General features: G+C 42.0%; 1 protein-coding gene across 4 annotated transcripts in view; it reads left to right on the top strand.

The window, feature by feature from the left end:
* The window catches only part of peak1 (pseudopodium-enriched atypical kinase 1), a 92231-nt gene that overhangs the window by 67635 nt on the left and 5664 nt on the right, over positions 1–18932 (top strand). For all 4 annotated transcript variants that reach the window (XM_008411174.2, XM_008411171.2, XM_008411173.2 and 1 more), the window contains 3 exons: positions 259–3688; positions 9119–9360; positions 15811–16628. In XM_008411174.2, coding sequence (XP_008409396.1) covers positions 366–3688; positions 9119–9360; positions 15811–16628 — 4383 coding nt within the window. In that variant the 5' untranslated portion in view covers positions 259–365. The remainder of the gene's footprint in view (positions 1–258; positions 3689–9118; positions 9361–15810; positions 16629–18932) is intronic.

The raw sequence follows: 18932 nt of genomic DNA, 5'->3' as shown, positions 1-18932 counted from the left end.
AATTGTGACACTGCTTTCCCATAATGCTTTACTTCTCTGTCTCTACAGGCCTTTATTTTATATCTTGTTCTTGTGATTGTGCGGCATAACATTTTGTTTGTAGGTGTTTCGGTCATAAGGCATAAATGTATTATCTAGGCATAAATGTATTATCTGTATGTTAAAGTAAGTTTTTTCATCTTTCTGCAAGAATTAAAGTCATGATTCAGAAACAAATTATTTATAAAAGCTTGTATTCTTTCATCTTCTGTGTTTCAGGTGCAGTTTTCCTCATTGTTGTTCTCCAAACCTTTCCTGTGTGCTGTGGCTTCATGGAGGGATTTCCTGTGCACTGAGCTAGCAGGCTGCCCACTGGACCAGCTGCCATGTCAGCTTGCAGCACCTTCACCGAGCATGTGTGGAAGCCAGGCGAGTGCAAGAACTGTTTCAAACCAAAAAGTCTGCACTGCTTGACTCAGAGCAGTGGGGGGAAGCCCCCCTCTGAGCAGAGACCGCCATCAAACCAACAACAAAATCCACTTCCTGCTAGGACCAGAGCTAACCCCAACCTTACCGCCAACTCTCAGCGGGCAGGAGGCGGACCTGCACGTTCAGGACACATCCGCCCTCCTGTGGCCAAGAAGCCAACCATTGCTGTGAAGCCCACTATGATGCTGCCCAGCTTATCTGTAGGACTGGATTCAGATGGCAACTTGTCGCAGCAAACAAATGTAATAGAACCAGGTAAAACATCGGCTTTTACTGCCTGGAACCGCAATGGACTGAACAGTAAAAGGCCTGGTGGGCCCAACAATAACAATGAAGGAGAGGATGACAGTGAGGAAATTGAAGGTTATGGACAACTCAGTCCAAGGACACCCAGTGGAAATAATAACAGCGGACTGACGGATGTCCTTAAAGAGATCGCTGGGTTGGGTCCAGGTTCTAGCCCCACACTCCTTTCTGGTTCCAAAGACCTATTTTGGGGGCGAATCAGTAGCTCATATCGTAGGTCCCTAGAGAGAGGCCTTCCAGCTTCCAGCTGTCTGGCTATAGGAAGCGGCAGCAGCGAAGGTGGCGCTCAGAAGCGGGTATCGCTTAGTGATTGCACCAAGATCATAAGCTCAGAGGGTGGACGCTTCTGCTACCCAGAGTTTTCCTGTGACGATGAAGATGATGATGAGGATGAAGAGGAAGACGAGGCGGGTGAAACTGAGAAGGATGATGAGGAGCATGAGAGCTGGGATGAAAGCGACGAAGAATTACTAGCCATGGAAATCCGTATGCGAGGCCAGCCGAGATTTGCTAATTTTCGTGCCGCCACCTTGTCTCCAGTGCCCTTTGCAGTGGGGAAAAAATGGAATACGGTGCCCCTTCGAAACCGTTCATTACAGAGGATCTGTGCAGTGGACTATGATGATAGCTACGATGAGATCTTGAACGGATACCCCTCTAATGGAAGCCTTCTTCCCTACGGACCTCGTGAGACGCAAAGCAGTGCTTTCCTCTCAAATTCAGAGTCTACAACCTCTCCAGAATCATCGTCATCACTACAAGAAGACTCTCAAACGATTTCCAGTAGTGGTAGCAGTGTGTTTAAAAATGGCTTGCTTTCGCCTACATCTTCCAAGGCACTTGCACCGTGTACAACCCCCCCTACAAAAGAGACTCTCAAAAGGGCTCTAAGTCCACCCAAGGTGGCTGAGACCCACAAGGCAGTGCTGGCAATTAGACTAGAGGACCAGGATGGCAGGGAAGGGATGCCAATGCCTCAAGCACTTCCTGGACAGCCAGTTACGATAAGTTTTAGCCCTACAGAGGAGCAGGCTAAACCATACCGTGTAGTTAATTTAGAAAAATCCCTCATTTGTAAACCTTACACTGTGGTAGACGTCTCAGCATCGATGGCCAGTAAAGATGAACAGAAACAGGATTCCTCGCCACGACCCAAAAACCTGCCAAAACCCTCTAGTCCGACATCATTCTGTAGCACTCCTTTAGTCCAGCCCCTCTCGCCAGTGTCTCCTCTTTCCCCATCTTCTCCTTTGAGGTCAGTATCACCTTCATCCATTGCTCTGTCACAAAAGAAAACCGGCCAAATACGATACCAAGAAGTATGGACGTCAAGCACGAGTCCTCGGCAGAAGATACCTAGAGTGGATCTGGGGAGTAATTCTGGCCAGTCTGTCACGCCTCAGTTTTGCAGTCACAAGTCGGCTCCCACGTCTCCCATCGCAGGCCTGTTGTCCTCTCGAACTGTACCCGTAAAATCTCCAAATTTATCAGAGATCAAGTTTAACAGTTTCAATAACGCTGGCATGCCTCCTTTTCCTATCATCATCCGAGATGAGCCGGCCTATGCCCGTAGCGCTAAGAATGCAGTCAAGGTACCCATCGTTATCAACCCTAGTGCGTATGACAATCTTGCGGTGTACAAGAGTTTCTTGGGTCTTCATGGGGAGCAGTCGCAAACAAAAACGGGTGGCGGTAGGGTTACTAGCCATACCTATGAAGAGATAGGTTCCTCCGAGAGTGTCCAGTCCTCATCCACGGAAAAAACTCTGTCTGGGAGAGGCACAACAGAGCAGACTTCATTTGAGGAGACAAAATTTACACTTGAATCAGTGCCAAGTTTGCGAGTTAGAACCACTACAGATTCAAGCACTGTAACGAGCACTGTAATGAGCTCCGCATCTGGGGCCCTTTCTCCCACTACAACAATTTCTTCTGCCAGTCTTGCCATTACTGCAAATCTAGTTAAAACCAGCCCTGCTGCTAATGCTGTTGCACACTCTTATAGGATAAGTGGAGATGATGATGATAAAGGCGTAACTTCTCCTTCTGGGACAGGTGTAAGTCACAGAGAGGAGGCCAGCGCAGTTCTGTCACAGATTGTAGCGTCTATCCAGCCTCCTCAGTCGCCTCCAGAGTCTCCCTCGGCACAAACCAAAACCTTCAGCTCTGAGGAGTTGTACGCCCTCCCTCCTGACGCCATGAAGGAGACTCTTTCACGACCCAAGTCTCTGTTTTCCACCACTGACGGCTGTCTTTCCAAGCCAAAAAAGGAAAACCCCTCAAAGGTTTTGTCAAAATCCCAGAGTGCCTCTGCTGCTGTCCCACTCGCCAGTCCCCGATCTGAGCCCAGTGCCCCCTACCCGCCCCCGAGGTCCACATCCTCCCCTTATCATGCTTCTAACATACTTCAGAGACATTTTGGCAACTGGACAAAGAGCTCTGCCTCCAGCTCCCCAGCGCGACCCGGTGAAGGCGAATCGAGCCCCAGCGGGGAGGGGAGGCGGGCTTCAGCCGAGAGTTCAAAACCCAAAAGGTGGATCTCCTTCAAGAGCTTTTTCCGGCGGCGGAAAGACGAGGACGATCAGAGAGAGAAGGCGGAGAAAGAGAAAGAGAAAGGCAAACTGGTCGGACTGGACGGAACTGTGATTCACGTTCTTCCACCTCCACCTACCCAAAACCAGCACTGGTTCACAGAGGCCAAAACGGAAGATCCCACCCAGAAACCTACCATCATCTTCACATACAAACCAGACACTGGCAACAGCATCGGGGATGGAGATGGAGAGCTGTGCATAGAAGAGTGCAGAGAGACTGATCTGCTGGCAGAAGAGAGCAGGGACTCTGAACCTCTGAGCCCAGGGCAAACTGCACCATCAGAAACCGCTGGAGGAGACGCCAGCAGCAAAGACCTCAGGTAATAACTGCTGTTTTATCTCTTAATCCCTCATCAAAGCATTGCCACAGTATAGATTCTATTACTAGCTATAAACTCTCCTACTGAATGTGGTCCCTCATATTGTTTATTTGATTTGAAAGTTTCTTGCTTTGTGACTGTTCTTAATTTACTTTTATATTATCTGAGAATAGTTTTTTTGACTGCTGCTCCAAACACAGCACATCTTATGTAGTGATTTTTAAATATTTAGGATCAGAAAGAACGACCAACATACATCTACAGTACCTTGAAAAAATTTCACAGCATTTCAAAATTGTCACGTTTTGTCAAGTTACAACTACAAACTTTTACATAATTGTAAAGTCTGTATTCAGCCTTCTCTGACTCAATAATTTGTAGATGCGGCTTTTTCCTGCAATTACAGCTGCAAGTCAGTTATTCACCCCTTTATGCACACATTTAAACACCGATTATTGCATTAAAGTTTAACTTTTCTAGAATTAGAATTAATATTTGATGATATATCTGATGTGATCAAGCACCATGGCTGTGTAGCGTGTAATCTGACAAATCCTGACGTATCTTTCAAGAAAACTTTCATTTCCTCATCTAATTAACTTGCAGTTCATATTTTCACATGTCAAAAGTATTTTCAGTCCTTCAAAACTTGCTCATATGACCTGATCTCTCCTTTTTAAATCTAGCCTGAACTTTGCCCCGTTTTTCTCTATTTTTTCTTTATGTTTGCCTCCCTGACATGTTGCAAACTGTCAGGGTTGTGTTCAAGCTGCTCTGCATCCTTTTCTTTGTCTAATTTTGCTGTCCTAGTACTCACTTTGCTTTGAGCCCAAGGCCAGGAAATATTTCACTCCTCAATCCTGTCAAAAGCTCGGCCTCATTCTGTCGGGTTTCAGACTTTTCAGTTTTTTCCTCTTCAACTAGCTGCAGCTGTTGTCGTCTTTTCTTTTCTCTGGGATTTTCAGTATATTAATTTCTTCATAACCAGTCACAACTTTGCCAAAAAAAGCCATAAAACGGCGTAAAGAAAAAGCCATAAAACTACCTTCCAGGTAGGTAGCTCATGACCTTTTTTTAATGTCGTAACATTGATACAAAGATCAAGTTTGTCTTTGTTATGGTATTTGTATCATATCATCTGACTGTTGCTTAAGTCGGTTATGCCGAAAAATCCAAAAATATCTGGTGACTCCATTTAAAAGGTATATAACAGCTTATTTTAATAGTTCAAACACCAAATATACCTTCGTATGCATTAATTCGCACAGGAGGAACAGTCTTGGCACTGCCGCAGAAGCTAACATCCACGTTGTTCGTTATTCCTCCTCTTGGGCGTTCAGCCAATCACGCTACGTTTGCAAAGCAGCGTGAATTCCTGCTTTGCAAACGCCAGTCAATAGTGTGTGAAGTAATATTGTGCGTAGGTATTTCAGCTTCCCACATTGCATTATCTTTTGAATAGTTTACTCATTCTCTACAAAACAAAAAGAATAGGTGCATTTTCAACACATAATCTAGAGTTACATTCCACAGAAAAATCCACGAATAGGTGATTTAACTAGGCCAGGTCCACTGATAGCACTTTCATATACTGTCTTCCAGTCTGATATTTCATTAAAATGAATGACAATAATGCCATGTATGCATGAAAACATTAAGGTGAGGTAAGGTAACACACTAAATATCATTAGTATTAATCTTTACTCACTCACCAATGATGACCTGGATGAGGCAGTCTACACTTCCTGACTATGCCAGAGTTTATGAAGACCAGCCTCCAAAAGCTAGAGCTACCTCAGCGAAACCGTTTTATTCTTTAGTCATTTAGTGACCTCTGAGGTAGATTTATTGCTTTTAGTAAATCATTACATAGTCAGAGAAAAAACAGATTTGTTACTTTACTTTTGCCAAGCAGTGTGCATGAAAATAACCAGTGGTTGGTGTGAGGTTCTTCAAGTACCGTATTTTCCGCACTATAAGGCGCACCGGATTATAAGGCGCACCTTCAATGAATGGCCTATTTTAAAACTTTTTTCATATATAAGGCGCACCGCGTTATAAGGCGCATAGAATAGACGCTACAGTAGAGGCTGGAGTTACGTTATGCATCCACTAGATGGAGCTTCACTAAGGGATGAATGTCTAAAGCCACTTTGTTGACTTAAAGAATGTCAACAAAACAGTCCGACTCCGGTTGGCGAGTAGAGCTTTCCGCGAGTGGGCCGGGGCGTGGCCGGACGATGGTCACCCTTCTCTGTTCGCGCACAGCATGTTGGTGGAGAACGTGGTGCTAACTGATCTGCAGACAACCTGTTTATCAGGTCGGTAGGTAGATAGATCAGTCAAACTTCATTAACAAACCAGCGTTCTGACAACTATCCCAGCATCCCAGCACGGGCGAAAATGAAGTCGGCGGCTGCTTACCATCGTTGCTAGACCTGTTGTGGCTCAATATTGGTCCATATATAAGGCGCACCGGATTATAAGGCGCACTGTCGGCTTTTGAGGAAATTGAAGGTTTTTAGATGCGCCTTATAGTGTGGATAATACGGTACTCGGACGTCGATTGTAGAAGAAAAGCCTAAATCAACAGGGACATTTTGAGTTTAGTGACTAACTTAATCAGTATCAGGTTGTTACTAAACCGCTGTCCTTGACCTTCTCTCAAGAAATGTTAAGTATTCATGAACAATCACATTCATGTTTTGTCCTATCCTTAGTTTCTGTAGTTCAGTACTTGACTCATAAAGTCCTATTTTTGAGATTTTATTTTGTTGCATCCTTTTTAAATTATCACTCTACATTCTCCCAAAGCTAACTCCTGCTAATAGTTACATTTTACTTCCCAATATGAAACTGAACTTCTCTATCAGAGAAGAAAGTGGCTCATTTTGTGGCTTTCTAAAAATACAAACAGACCAGTCACATTGTTTTGGTTGGGAAACAAAGAGTTAACTCAGGAGATTTTTCTTCCTTCTAATCACGTTTTATTGGCGAACGGTGGGCGTGCTCTTCAAGGCTGGCCAACACACTTTACCTTAGACAGGTAAGAGCATTCAAAGAGGAAGAGACTAAGAAGAAGACAAGAAAAGAAGACTTGTAGGAAAAGAGGGTCTTCTTCCTTCGTGTTTGACGTAGAATGTGATTTCTCCTACCTTGTCATTCCGAGTTTTCCGATGGGAAGCTGTGTGAGCCAGTACAGTGGGTAAGAACTTGTCACCCTTATCTTTTTACACACCTTTGAAGGCAACTTGGCCATGTGTGGCGGTGTTGACATAGCTGGGAGGAAGGAAAGTTTCCTTTGTCTTATTTTATTTTTACATTTCTGGACATTGGCAGCAGAGTTCTGAGAAGGAGAGAAGCGCTCCGAGGCTGCTTCGTGCTGTCTGGACAAGTCAGGTCCTGACATTGAAGTGTGTAGCAGCCATGAAGGTATTCATTGTGTCAAGGGCCTGTGGAGATGTGTATCCACTCTGAATGTTTTGTGTCGAACAGAATGAACATATGGAAACCTCACCTATTGGGCAGGTTTATGGCTTTTTGTAAATAATTAATATTTCAGCTCAGTGCAGAACCCAGTTTTGTTTGCTTCCATTAGAAAAAGGAAGAATCTAAGGGGAAATCGGATGTATTTATTGACAGCAGCACCACAAATGCCAGTAATTTACAGCTTTATTTTGCTTTATTATATTTAGTAAACAATCACACTCACCGTTTTGTAATCACTCCCCTTTTCAACGGTAGGATCCTGCAAAAAGCCAAAGTGTTGCTTTGCGTTGATCGGCTGTCTTTCAGAGACTCTGATTGTTTCATGGCTTGCAGGAACACATCTGAAACATGCCAGATGAGAGGTGTTTGTGTCAGACTCGGTGTCTGCTGAGGGTAAAGGCAGAATAGGGCGGTCAGAAGCTGAACTGTTGCAACAGGTTTTCTTTTCTTTTCTGACATGCATGTGTCAAAATGAGAGGCTTTTAGTGGTAAATCTAGAAAAACTAAGACAGTTTTACTGGCTGGCTGGAAGTGCTATGTGTTAATCTAGATTAAGCTGAACTGAGCTGGATTTGTGTCTTAACGTGAGTACTTTTGGGAACTTTCACATTAGTGTCATTCTGCATCAAATGTACTATGGTACCTCTGATGAAAAATTATAAAGGAAGTGACACATCGTTTAGGATGTAATTATTAACGTGCCCTTCCCATAAGCCAGTGGGCGGGGTAAAAAATTAACCTTTTGGGAGCTTTTTACACTTCCGGCCATGTTTTTGTCTTTACTTTCAAAAAAGCAAGTCGGATTCAGGAAAGCTAGAATGATATAAAGTATAAATGGGTACAGAACAGTTACAGTACCAGGATCTGTTACTGTACTTGTGATGTGACGACACCACAACTGGGAAGACGGCACACTTGTTCTGTTTTTAAGTTCCTGCTGGCTAAAAATGGTCGAACATAGCTCCTGTTTAGAAAACAGAGCAGTTTTCCACATCAATATGTTCAAGAAGAAGACTTGAACATATCAATTAACCCAAATACTTGGGCTTGTAAATGGCAGCTATTTAAGGAAAATAAATGTAAGCTATTGGCAGCCAATAGCTTTGCTTTTCAGTAGCATTCCAGGTAGGTGTTTTGGCTTTTCAAGCTGCATTTCTTTCAAATGTTTTAGATATACTCTATGAAAAAAATACTTGAATAGTTGGAGAAATCTGCAAACAGATGAATTAGCAAATACTGAATCCTAGTGAAGAATTATAAGCAGCCTTAGGGAAGTCACTGAGTGGCTGGAAGTGTCCTGTCAGCCTGAAACATGACCCACATCTAAACTAACTAAGTCAGATCAGCTTTCATTAATGGATCAATCTTCTGTTCCGGTTCGTTTGCATCTGCTTCCTGCTGTTGTAGAAATTTCAGAAAGTATCCCACTTCTTTCCAAACATTCCTGATCAAAGTTAAGTACCTGCTCATGCTTTTCCTACACAACATCACCACACTCCACAGTGACCTACTTTGCCTCATCCCTGCATCTTGTTCCTGCCTTCATGTGTGTCGTTGCCTAGAAAACCACTTCACATTTCAGAAGCTTTCATCAGTCCAGTCCACAGTGTGCTGAGGTAGATGTAAACACTGTGAAAACACTGATTTAAGAGTTAAAAAAAAACAAAACTAACAAGGGTAACTTGTTGAATAACAAGAGAAATTCCTTTTGAAAGGAGCTTGATTATAATTCAACAGCAGCTGCCTTTGGTCTTCTGTTTTGTTTTTCTAAATAGCAGCAATTATTATTATTATTTGAGGACAGAATCCTTGTCAAAAGTAGACTATTAAAAAAAACGACAACAAAAATTAGATGAGAGGCATGCAATTTCGGGTTCAATGAAGCTGAATTTTGGCACGTTGCAACATAAATAGCAGTCCCTCCCTCTCTGTCATGTGCAGCCAGGTGCCGGCCAGCCATTCCAGGGAGCGGGAGCTGCCTAGGGTCATCCCTCTGCCTGCCAGAGTGAATCTGGGGCTGGTGTTCGGGGACACCCACGAGGGCCACGCCAACCAGGCCGACCCAACTGTGACCGCCAGCGAGGGCAGCATCAGCCTCGGAGAGCCGGAGGACGATGGGAATCACTCTCATCACTCCCACTCTCCTTCGCCCAGCTGGTGCAGCGCCACCTACAGCAACCTAGGTAAGAATGGCTCATAAGCTAGAATATAACCAACAAAAATACTGTCTCTTCCTCTGTGGCTTATCTGTAACATTTCTTAATAAGTCTAAAATTTATATAAGTAAAATAAACGCCTTAAATTGTCTTCAATTCATTTTAATAAGTAAGTTGGACATAATCAGGTCTTAAATTTTGTCATGGCAAAACTACTAATTTTTTTTTATGTAATAGTCTGTATTTTAGTTTTTCACTGAACTTTTCTGTCAGGCAGAAGTTTGAGTCGCACTCAGACGTCTCGAGACGGTTGAGGCTACCGAGCTACTCTTTGCCAACATCCATGTTGTAGCTAGCTAGTTAGCTTTTTGCATCTATCATGGATGAGTGCAAATTTATCTCCAGTTGGCTGGACAAAATTTATATATTTCCGAGGAGACTGATCTTAAATCCCATTTGAAATCGTCTTAAAAAGTCAAAAAATGTTAGTTGGTGAAACCCTGTAGGTGACTATCAGTTTGTGTGTCTCTTATTTTACTTTTGTCCAGCTTGAGCTCTATTCTTCTTGGAAGTTATTCCCTCCTAAATCACCTAGGAGCTCCAGTTCATAAACATCTGGTTCCTACATAATCAGAGTGATAATTGAAACCTTCAGCTATATTTTACAGTAATGAGCACATWAAAAAAAAATCAGTTTTGACCATTCTCACCTTTGTAAATATGATTTGCAGCACATTATCTTTACCCATGCACAGTCACGCTCCACCAGGATCTGACCATGCATAATGTACTGTACGACTGACCGCAGGGTTGCTGCTTGCATTATTGCTGTGCTCAGGTTTAATCTGACAGTAATTACAGTGACGTCTTTGTGCTGTGATCCTAATCCTCTGGTCGGATACGGATATTAAAGCCCAGGGTTATAAAAACGGATGTGATGAAAAGCCATCAGGTGGCCTGCTTGCAAGGGAAAGAATAAAAAAAGAGAGAGAGGATAAAAAAGCTGAGAGGCTCATTAATGCAAGATATTGACCTGCTTTATATTCATCCCAACTGGTGCTGAAGTTGAAGGTGCAGGTTCTCCTAATGATCCGGTGTTAGAAGCAACACTTATTCCTGCTGCTGCTGAAACAACAAGCTGATTACCACAGCTATAATAGTGTCAGCTGACATTTATTTATTATTATGTTACTGTTGTTGCCTGGACACAGAATAAACATCTTTTTTAAGTAGCAATCTGATAAGTGCTGGTTGATTATTGGACGTTTTGGATCAAATAGTCATTCAGTATTTTTCCAACTTTAGCAGAACCTTAACATGAGTCGTATGTAATTTCAGTTTCCTCTTAATTTAGTTTTTTTCCATAAATGGAAATGATTTTTCCAGAACAGTTGGATTTGTCTGTTTTGTAGAAAAGTGTGGAGGCCTTCTTTCAGCCAGCTGACCATCAGTGCACAGACACATGGATTCGGTTTTAACAGAGGAGCTTAACAGACTGGAAAGCCCAGATTTCAATGTCAAAAGATCTTCAGCGATAAATATGAGTCAAGTTGTTATAATAATGTCACAGTCTGTTTATTGATCCTAAATTTTTTCCTGACTTTGTCGTCTGTGACCAGGCACACAGACCTATGAGCTCAGCTCTCACAACTGRTCCTCAGTGCTCGTCTCTTCAGCAAAGCCTCCATCTTCACCGTCATCCTTCCTTCCTCACCAGAGGGAAGAAGGATGAGAAAAACTGTAGTCTAAACTAAAAAGTTAGTCTGAGTTCAGACGGTATGCAATGCCCATGTGCTGACAAATCGCATCAATATTTCAGGGATTAGCAGAATACAGCATTTCTGCATTTAGATAAAAATTCAGACTGTGAGTTTATTTACAGATTTGATTGGTGCAGTTGATAGAAATGTGCAGAAACACACATCATGTGTTTAAATTGAAATCAGAACCAGAAAGAGAGGGAAGAAAATTGAAAACTGACTATGTATCATTGTAAAGAATCCAAAATGGCCAGTAATCATCTCCATGGTGATGATAAAAAGTATATTACTGCCTGTCAGCCCTGTAACAATTACATAGATTAGATTAGCAAAGCTGTGAAGGAGTTCCTATTAACTTCTGTTTAAAAATGACAGATAAAACGAGAATATAGCCACAGGAAGTTTGTCAAACACAGAATTCAAGTCACAGGAAACGACACATGATGGCTCCGGCTCCAATTGATATGCAGCTGTTTATTATACTATACTGTCAGGCTTATTTATGACATATGATCCTGGATCAGTTTGAATTTATAAAACTGAAGATGTCAGAGAAAATGGGTGTTTCTATGCACAAGGATTCCCTCTTCACAGGTGACAGAAAGTGGGTCAGCTCCATTCAGCTCTCATTTAAAGCAATTTCTCAAAACAGTTGTTATAAAATTAAATATAAAGGATTCACAGGAAAGTGAATTCTTCCAGCATAAGTCTAGAAATAATTGTCAACTAATTTAGCAATCGATTCATCATTGACTGAAGTCTCAAAAAAAGGCCACTTGCTGAAAAAAACAACACAATTGAGCCAAAACTACAACACTAAAAAACTAAACACTAAACTACATACATGTAGCCTTATATATTAAAAAAAAAAATTTAAATATGTTTTACACAAAACTCATCCAGTGGCAAAGTTTTGGCTTCATCCAGTTTGAATATTTATCCAGTTATTAATTGATTAGTCCAAAAATTTCAAAAAGATTGGCCCTACACTGTATTGATGTTAAATCAAGCAGAAAGGCTGAGCTTTTCATTTTATTAGAAGTATTTTTTTAGCTGCAAAATGCACACGTTGCTACAAATGATCAGGCGTTCACTAAGGGAATACTGTTTTATTGCATTTTAGACGATAAAAGTTTTTTTGTTTTTTTTTTTATTAGAAAAGGAATTTAATTACTTGTTTATTTGCCTTTTTTTTTATATTGTATAAAAAGGCAAAAGTGATTAAATAAAAAATTTGCAGAATGTGCCACTTTTATTATCCGATGCATCGTCAGAACCCTGGATGACTAAAACAGTCGCTAAGCTTTGAGTTTTATTTATCTATTTAGGCGCAATGTGAACACAGCTGTTAATGTGTAAAAGAAATGCCAGCACTACAGAGTCTGTTGAAGCACAAAGAGCAGATCATTGCTTCAGTGAAGCTGGCAGGTGCTGCCTGCTGGCCTCTTGAAATATGAAGCTCTGGTGTGAGAGGGAAAGCATCGGGCCTCGATCAGGCGGTGCGAAACAGAACGAGAAATAGAAACAATGGGTATTGTGGAGCAGAAACATTAGTGAGGCGCTTCTCATTGCACATGCCGGCGCGTGGGTCTCTCTCTTTCTGTTAAATGACTCATCAGGGACTAAATATGTTTGCTGTTCTGCGCTACTTGCTAATTAGACTTTAAACGCGTGTGAGCAGCGTTTGTGTATGTGAAGCTCGGAGTGCGCACACTTGTTGTGGTGGTTCGATGTGTTGGGATTGTGTTAAAAGCTCCCTGGATGTCATCTGATGAGCTGCTGCCTGCAGCCTATTTTTACTTAGCTACACGCTGCTAATGAGAGACGCGGCAGGAGAGTGAGAGACTGTTGGTCTAACGAGAAACTTTCCAGAGCACATCACCTCTGCTTGGCGGCGGGGAGGACGATCACAACCTCTGCTTTGAGACCCACGCCGAGTCGACATTGACGAACTGACTCGCCCTCCCTCTTGCCTGCTTCTTCATCTTCGTTCACGCACACATGCGAGCGTCTCCCTCACTCTGCACCAACTTGTAGTTTAATCAGAGCATCAGGCAGGAGGAGGCAGAGCGCTCGCCGCCTCACTCGGCGCTGGTGGGAGAGTTGCCCGTTTCCTCCAGCAACTCCGCACAGACTCTGGAGATGGGAGCAGAGAAGAGTGTTTTTCTCCGCCTCCCTGCTCAGCTGCTGCGCCGCGTTAGCTGAAAACTGTTAGTGGAACTGAGGTAGGCTTGTTTTACTTGCTCTCGTCTCCTGGTGTTCATCTGTTTCTTCTGTCATCTGTCAGTCTTACCACCAGGACCCTCCCACCTCAGCTTTGTTGTTTCAAATCTGCCGAATCTTAAATCACTTTGTTACATCAATAACAAAGTGATTGATGCAACAATCACTTTGTTACATCAATCATTTCTTGCTGATGTCCTAATGTCCACAATGTGGACAAGGTGGCATTTTTGATCCTTGACATCTGTGGTCAGAGTGACAAGAATTCCAAGATGTATTTGATGTTCAAATGCATGTCAAGAGCTTTATGATAGTTATGATGTATAAAGTGAAGCTGTGTGAACAGAAACTTTACAAAAGTTTTGGGGCCCAGATGGGAGTGGGCGGGGGAGGCAATTAGTTACTGGAAAACAAAATTAGAAGCAGGGAATGTATCAGAGTTTTATATCTTAAAAATCTGAATCTGTAGAGATGAAAGTGAGCAACGCAAAACACTGAAACCGATTTTTTTTTTTTTTACCCACTGCCTTCTATAAATTTGGAAGAAATTTCTTTGAAAAATTCTTATGATAGTCTGATAAAAACAGTTTTTATTAAAATGCATGCATTTTATTGAAAAAATACATAACCCTTTTTTCTTTTTTATATTACTTCAGACCTAACTGATTGTATTTTAGGTCTGTTGGGTTTGCCAAATTTCTATTTGCTAAATGCCATGATAATAAGAGATCATTTCTTTTTATTTCTTTAAAGAAGTTTACACATATTTCTCCAATATTTTATAGAAACGTTTGAGTCAGACATGTCCAGTCCAAAACACATTTTGTTGCTTTGTTTCTTACACCACTTGGTAACAAATGTAACAAGACCCACTTGCATTCAAGATTTAGCTCCCTGGCTAACATCCACACATGTTGCTTCAATATTTGCCCTTCATGTTTTTCTTCATGATGCCGTCTTTCTGTGAAGTCCAGGAGCCCGTTTCTGCTGAACAACTCCCACAAGACATGATGTTGCAAATCCCCACATCCCACAGATTAGATTCTGCTCTAAAGCTTGTAAATATCCCCCATTTTCCTCCAAACAATCATTTTGGCCAAAAACTTACATTTTAGTTTCATCAGACGTCAGTACATGTCTCTTAAGATTAATGTTTTTGTCCCTGAAGACACTCGCAGTAAAGCATTTTTTATTGCTTCTTCCTTGCAGAGCGGCCTTTCAACCATTGTTAGTGTGTCGCTGTGGAGAACGGCGCTCTGCTTACACCTTTAGGCTAGCATCTTCACAAAGTCTTTTGTTTTATTCCCCTGATTAGTACTCTGGGAAACAAAACCTGGCTTCTTCTTGAAGATTACGGTGGCTGGAGTTTTCTGTGCTTTTATAATTCATTAAAACTTAAATTGAAACAGATAAACCTGGCACTACAGACTTCTAGAAATTGTACCCAATGATGAACTGGAGATGTGGAGGTCCACAATTATGATCCTTACCCAATATCTTTAGATTTTTACCATGATGACACAAAAAGGAGCAGAAAGTTTGAGGCGTTGGCTTAAAAATACATCCGCAGGTGTGCCACATTCCTCCATCTAACTCAGCATGTCCCTGCTGCAGGCTTTCCCAAATTTGTTAAAGGCATTGTAACCTTAATGCTTGCAAACCTCGGAAACTCCTAAAAACTTCCTCATCTCATTATTCTCGCCATTTACTTTTTGTACAACATGTAAATACCTAGCTTGGATGTAGTAAATAAAAAAAATAAGTTATACCATTTAATTAATTTGGTTTAATCATAGCAACACATCAAGTTATGTAATTCAGTTGAGTCACAACAGAAGATCCCTGCGACTGGACAAGGGAGACGTCTGCTTCCTTGAACGGATTACCGCAGATTGCTGGAGGAACACATTAAATCTATTCCTTCAAGGGAGGATTACGGAGACTCATTTACTTCATCCCGACTGCTCTGTCCAAAGACTTTGACTACATCCCTAAGGCGACGGCAGCGTGACTTCCACGTAAGGAGTTGCTCATTTTATACAGTGGGGGGGAATGATTTGCTAAATCGGATGCCAGAACCACTCTGATGGGATCAGTAAATCTCCACAGCAGCAGTTGACTGGAAAAGTTATCTTCTGTCTCTATGCAGTTTATTATCCTCTAGGAAAACTGGGAGTTCCCTGTGGAGTGAAATCAGTGCTGGTGACCTTATAAACCCTGTCCTTTTTTTTTAAATACTTGTCATGCAAAGGGCACAACCTTTAGTCTTACTTTTATTTTAAAGTCCTCAGGTAAGGATTTCCACATATTAATGTGTTACAAAAATAAAATTGTTTGACCAGTAGAAGTTTATCAAAAAGGCTCTTTATAGTTGTTGCTGAATTCCCCACGAGTTACTAAACCTCCAGATTTATGATGAACCAAAAGGTAACCTTTGACACCTGAGGAGCTCGACCTTTCAGACATTTAAAAACTAATCTTTCTCTTCCTGCAGGTCAATCAAGAGCCAACATGATTCCACTGAAACAACCACGGAACCTCAAGGCTTCCAACGACACTTTGTCCTCCATGGAGCTTGACGGCTCCGCGGAGCAGCCAGCATCTAAAGCTACACCGCCGCCTCTGCCCAAGAAGGTTGTCCCTCGCTCCATCACTGAACCCAGCCTCGGGGTCAAAGAGCTCAGCCAGGGAGCCCTCCGACCCCGGGCAGAGGCTAAACCGGGCGGCACCAACCTGAGCGTGGCCAACCCTCTGTATGACCTGGACTCTACCTGGGAGACGGCTAGCCAGAGTTCCTCTCTGAGCTCGGAGCCGCACCGAGCTCACGACCAGGAGAGTGGGGACTCTTTGGAGAGATCATCCGCCTCCGCAGCCGCAAGCAAGGGTCGCCTGACTAACAGCGTGTCCGCCCTCAGCCCCCCGCCTACCGCTTCCACACCAGTCGCTACCTCTGGCAAGGACAAGAGGGTCTTCCCAAGCACAGAGTCTCTGGGCGGAAGGGGTCGGACTGCGGGCCGTGGAGCCACTGGCGGAGGGGCCTCCAAGCCACATAGACCCGCTCTCTATAGGGGTTTGGACAGCTGGGATGAGGTGGTGGGCAGGATCCGGGGACTTCACACGGACACCCTACGGAAGTTGGCGTCGAAATGTGAGGACCGCTTCATGGCCGGCCAGAAGGACCACCTTCGATTTGGCACTGACAGCTGGTCACACTTCAGGTTGACCACCGGCAAACCGTGCTGTGAGGCAGGGGACGCCGTCTACTACACCGCCTCTTACGCCAAGGACCCACTGGTCAACTACGCCATCAAGGTGAGCGTCAGGTAGTTTTGCTGATCACCTTATCCTTACACCAGGTTAACATGATGTAAGGTTTTAATAGTTTTAATTAAAAAAATAAAATACAAAAATACAAAAATAATAATAATAAAATAATAAAAACATWAAAAAAAAATTTGACCCTTGGCACTCTTTGATAAACTCATGAATGAATGGTAGAGGTACAGCTCCTTGAAGGCATACCTCTTGAACTTTTTCACATTTGTCATATTATTGCAATGAAAAATGGCTAAATACCTCAGTGCCACTGTCCTGTTTGAGTCCCATTATCAGTTCCTTTGCTGCATCCTCTTCTCTTTGTCTTCCCCTCTGCCCCCTTTATGTCGTATTCTGTAATATAAAGCTTCCACATTTAAATCGTGCCCCCTATATCAACTAATCTCATAGTGATCTTTAGTATTTAAAGTATTAAGTATTTAATAAATGTGAGGGACAGAACGGTGAAGAGTCTGGAACGATATGACCTGAGTAATGGACAATCCAGGTAAAAACCTGTTAGAGGCTTCAAACGATGCACAACTGAAGTTTTGATTCAGTGTCCAGTCAGATAGAAACCCTAAATACACTATAGTTTGGGTCATACCTCCTCAGCCTTGTAACAGAATTCAGCTAATGACCTAAATATTTGATTCAGACATCTAAAAGCTGCCAGACACCAGCCCCAAGGACAGGAATTTGAGACCCTTGATTTAGATCAAAGCAGATTCATGGGTCAGAATGGCCTATTCAAAGTCCAGAAACCAACTGTGAATACGTGACAAAACTTAAAAGGTTTTGTTTGTTGATCCTCATTTGGGGCTGCCTATGAAGTAAGAATATCCAAAACTCCTTCAAGACCAGCAGCTGCAAATCTATCAAAAGAGGATTCAAGAAGACTGATTTTAAATTTCAGATTTTTCTTTGGTAGACCAACCTTCACAATTATGTTCTGCTTTGTGCTGGTCTGCCACAGAAAATGGCAACAGAATACATCATAGTTAACAGGAAAAAGTACAAGGGTGTGAATGTTTTTGAACGCCTCTATAAATGAGCTTCATGGTGTTGGTTTAATTACACCTAATAAATAAAAGTGGTTCTGAATTACACACCGTAATACTCCAGTTAATAACATAATCCCTAAACGCTCCATGTAACGTCTGATTCTCCTGCTAAACGGTGATTAGAAGGAGTGTTTGCTTTGACACCAGCAGGGAATTTGAAGAAAATCCTGTGTCCGGTGGTGGCTGCCTTAAGAAGTCCTCGTGTTTTGTTTGTTTGATGTGAACTCCTCCCACTTCCTCCACAGAAGCACAGGAAGGTGTTTACATAACAGTGCTGCCACTTAAACTTTGAGCCCTGAGGATACTTTCTTGTGCAATAAAACCTGTGCGTGTGTGCGTGCGTGTGTGCAGACGAAAAGGTTGCCGTGGCTAGTAGAGTCTAAAGAGTTAAAGTAGACGCTGCACTATTCATAAAATACTTTCTGAGTTTGACCGGACTTCAAAGTTTTGCCTTTTCAGGCTCAAATTCACTCTTGTGTTGTATAAAACAGGCTGGCAGAAGCAGCAGAGCACAAACAAGCACCAACATGCCAGTTTCCCTTCGCTAAAGCTTGAAACCTTTTAAACCGATTCAGACACACTCGGAGTTAGAAAGTTATGCTGGCTGATGTGTGAATAACATCTCCATAGACATGTTGGCAGCTTGACGTATAAGACTAAAGATTTGTCATGGAGAAAGGAATGGGTTTGTTACAGTAATGAAATAACACTAATCTATTTAAAACAGACACTCACATATGAAGTGACTCATCAGATTGATCATGATGAATCGCTCATTTAAATAATTGCAAACTAATTTAGCAATCAATTAATTAACTGGATTATGCAAACTCAAAAAAGGACCATTTGGTGAAAGAATAACACCCAGCAATTAAGCCAAAACTATATAAAAAAGTATTCACATTTTTCATTTAAGATTAAAAAAATCTTTGTCTTGTGGTTCAGTGGTTCAATATTTATTTATTTTTTATCCAATTAAGCAGTTAACGGATCTCTAAAATGATCATTAGTGTTATGTCTAATGTATATATATTTCTCTACCATTTTGACACTGAAAAAACAACCACACTGTTTCAGTTAAGAAATTTATTCTCAAATGGGAACAAGGAGGAAAAAACATAGACTGGTAAACTACTTATATCAACCAAGTTTTACTTATCAAACCGTGACTGACATGTTAAAACATTGCACTTCCCTAAAAACAATCAAATTAACAAATTAAGGGAAATAAATTTAC

This window comes from Poecilia reticulata, linkage group LG6, assembly GCF_000633615.1.
Source record: "Poecilia reticulata strain Guanapo linkage group LG6, Guppy_female_1.0+MT, whole genome shotgun sequence".
Lineage (NCBI taxonomy): Eukaryota > Metazoa > Chordata > Actinopteri > Cyprinodontiformes > Poeciliidae > Poecilia > Poecilia reticulata.
The sequence above is the reverse complement of the archived record's forward strand: the minus strand, read 5'-3'. Positions and strand labels throughout refer to the sequence as shown.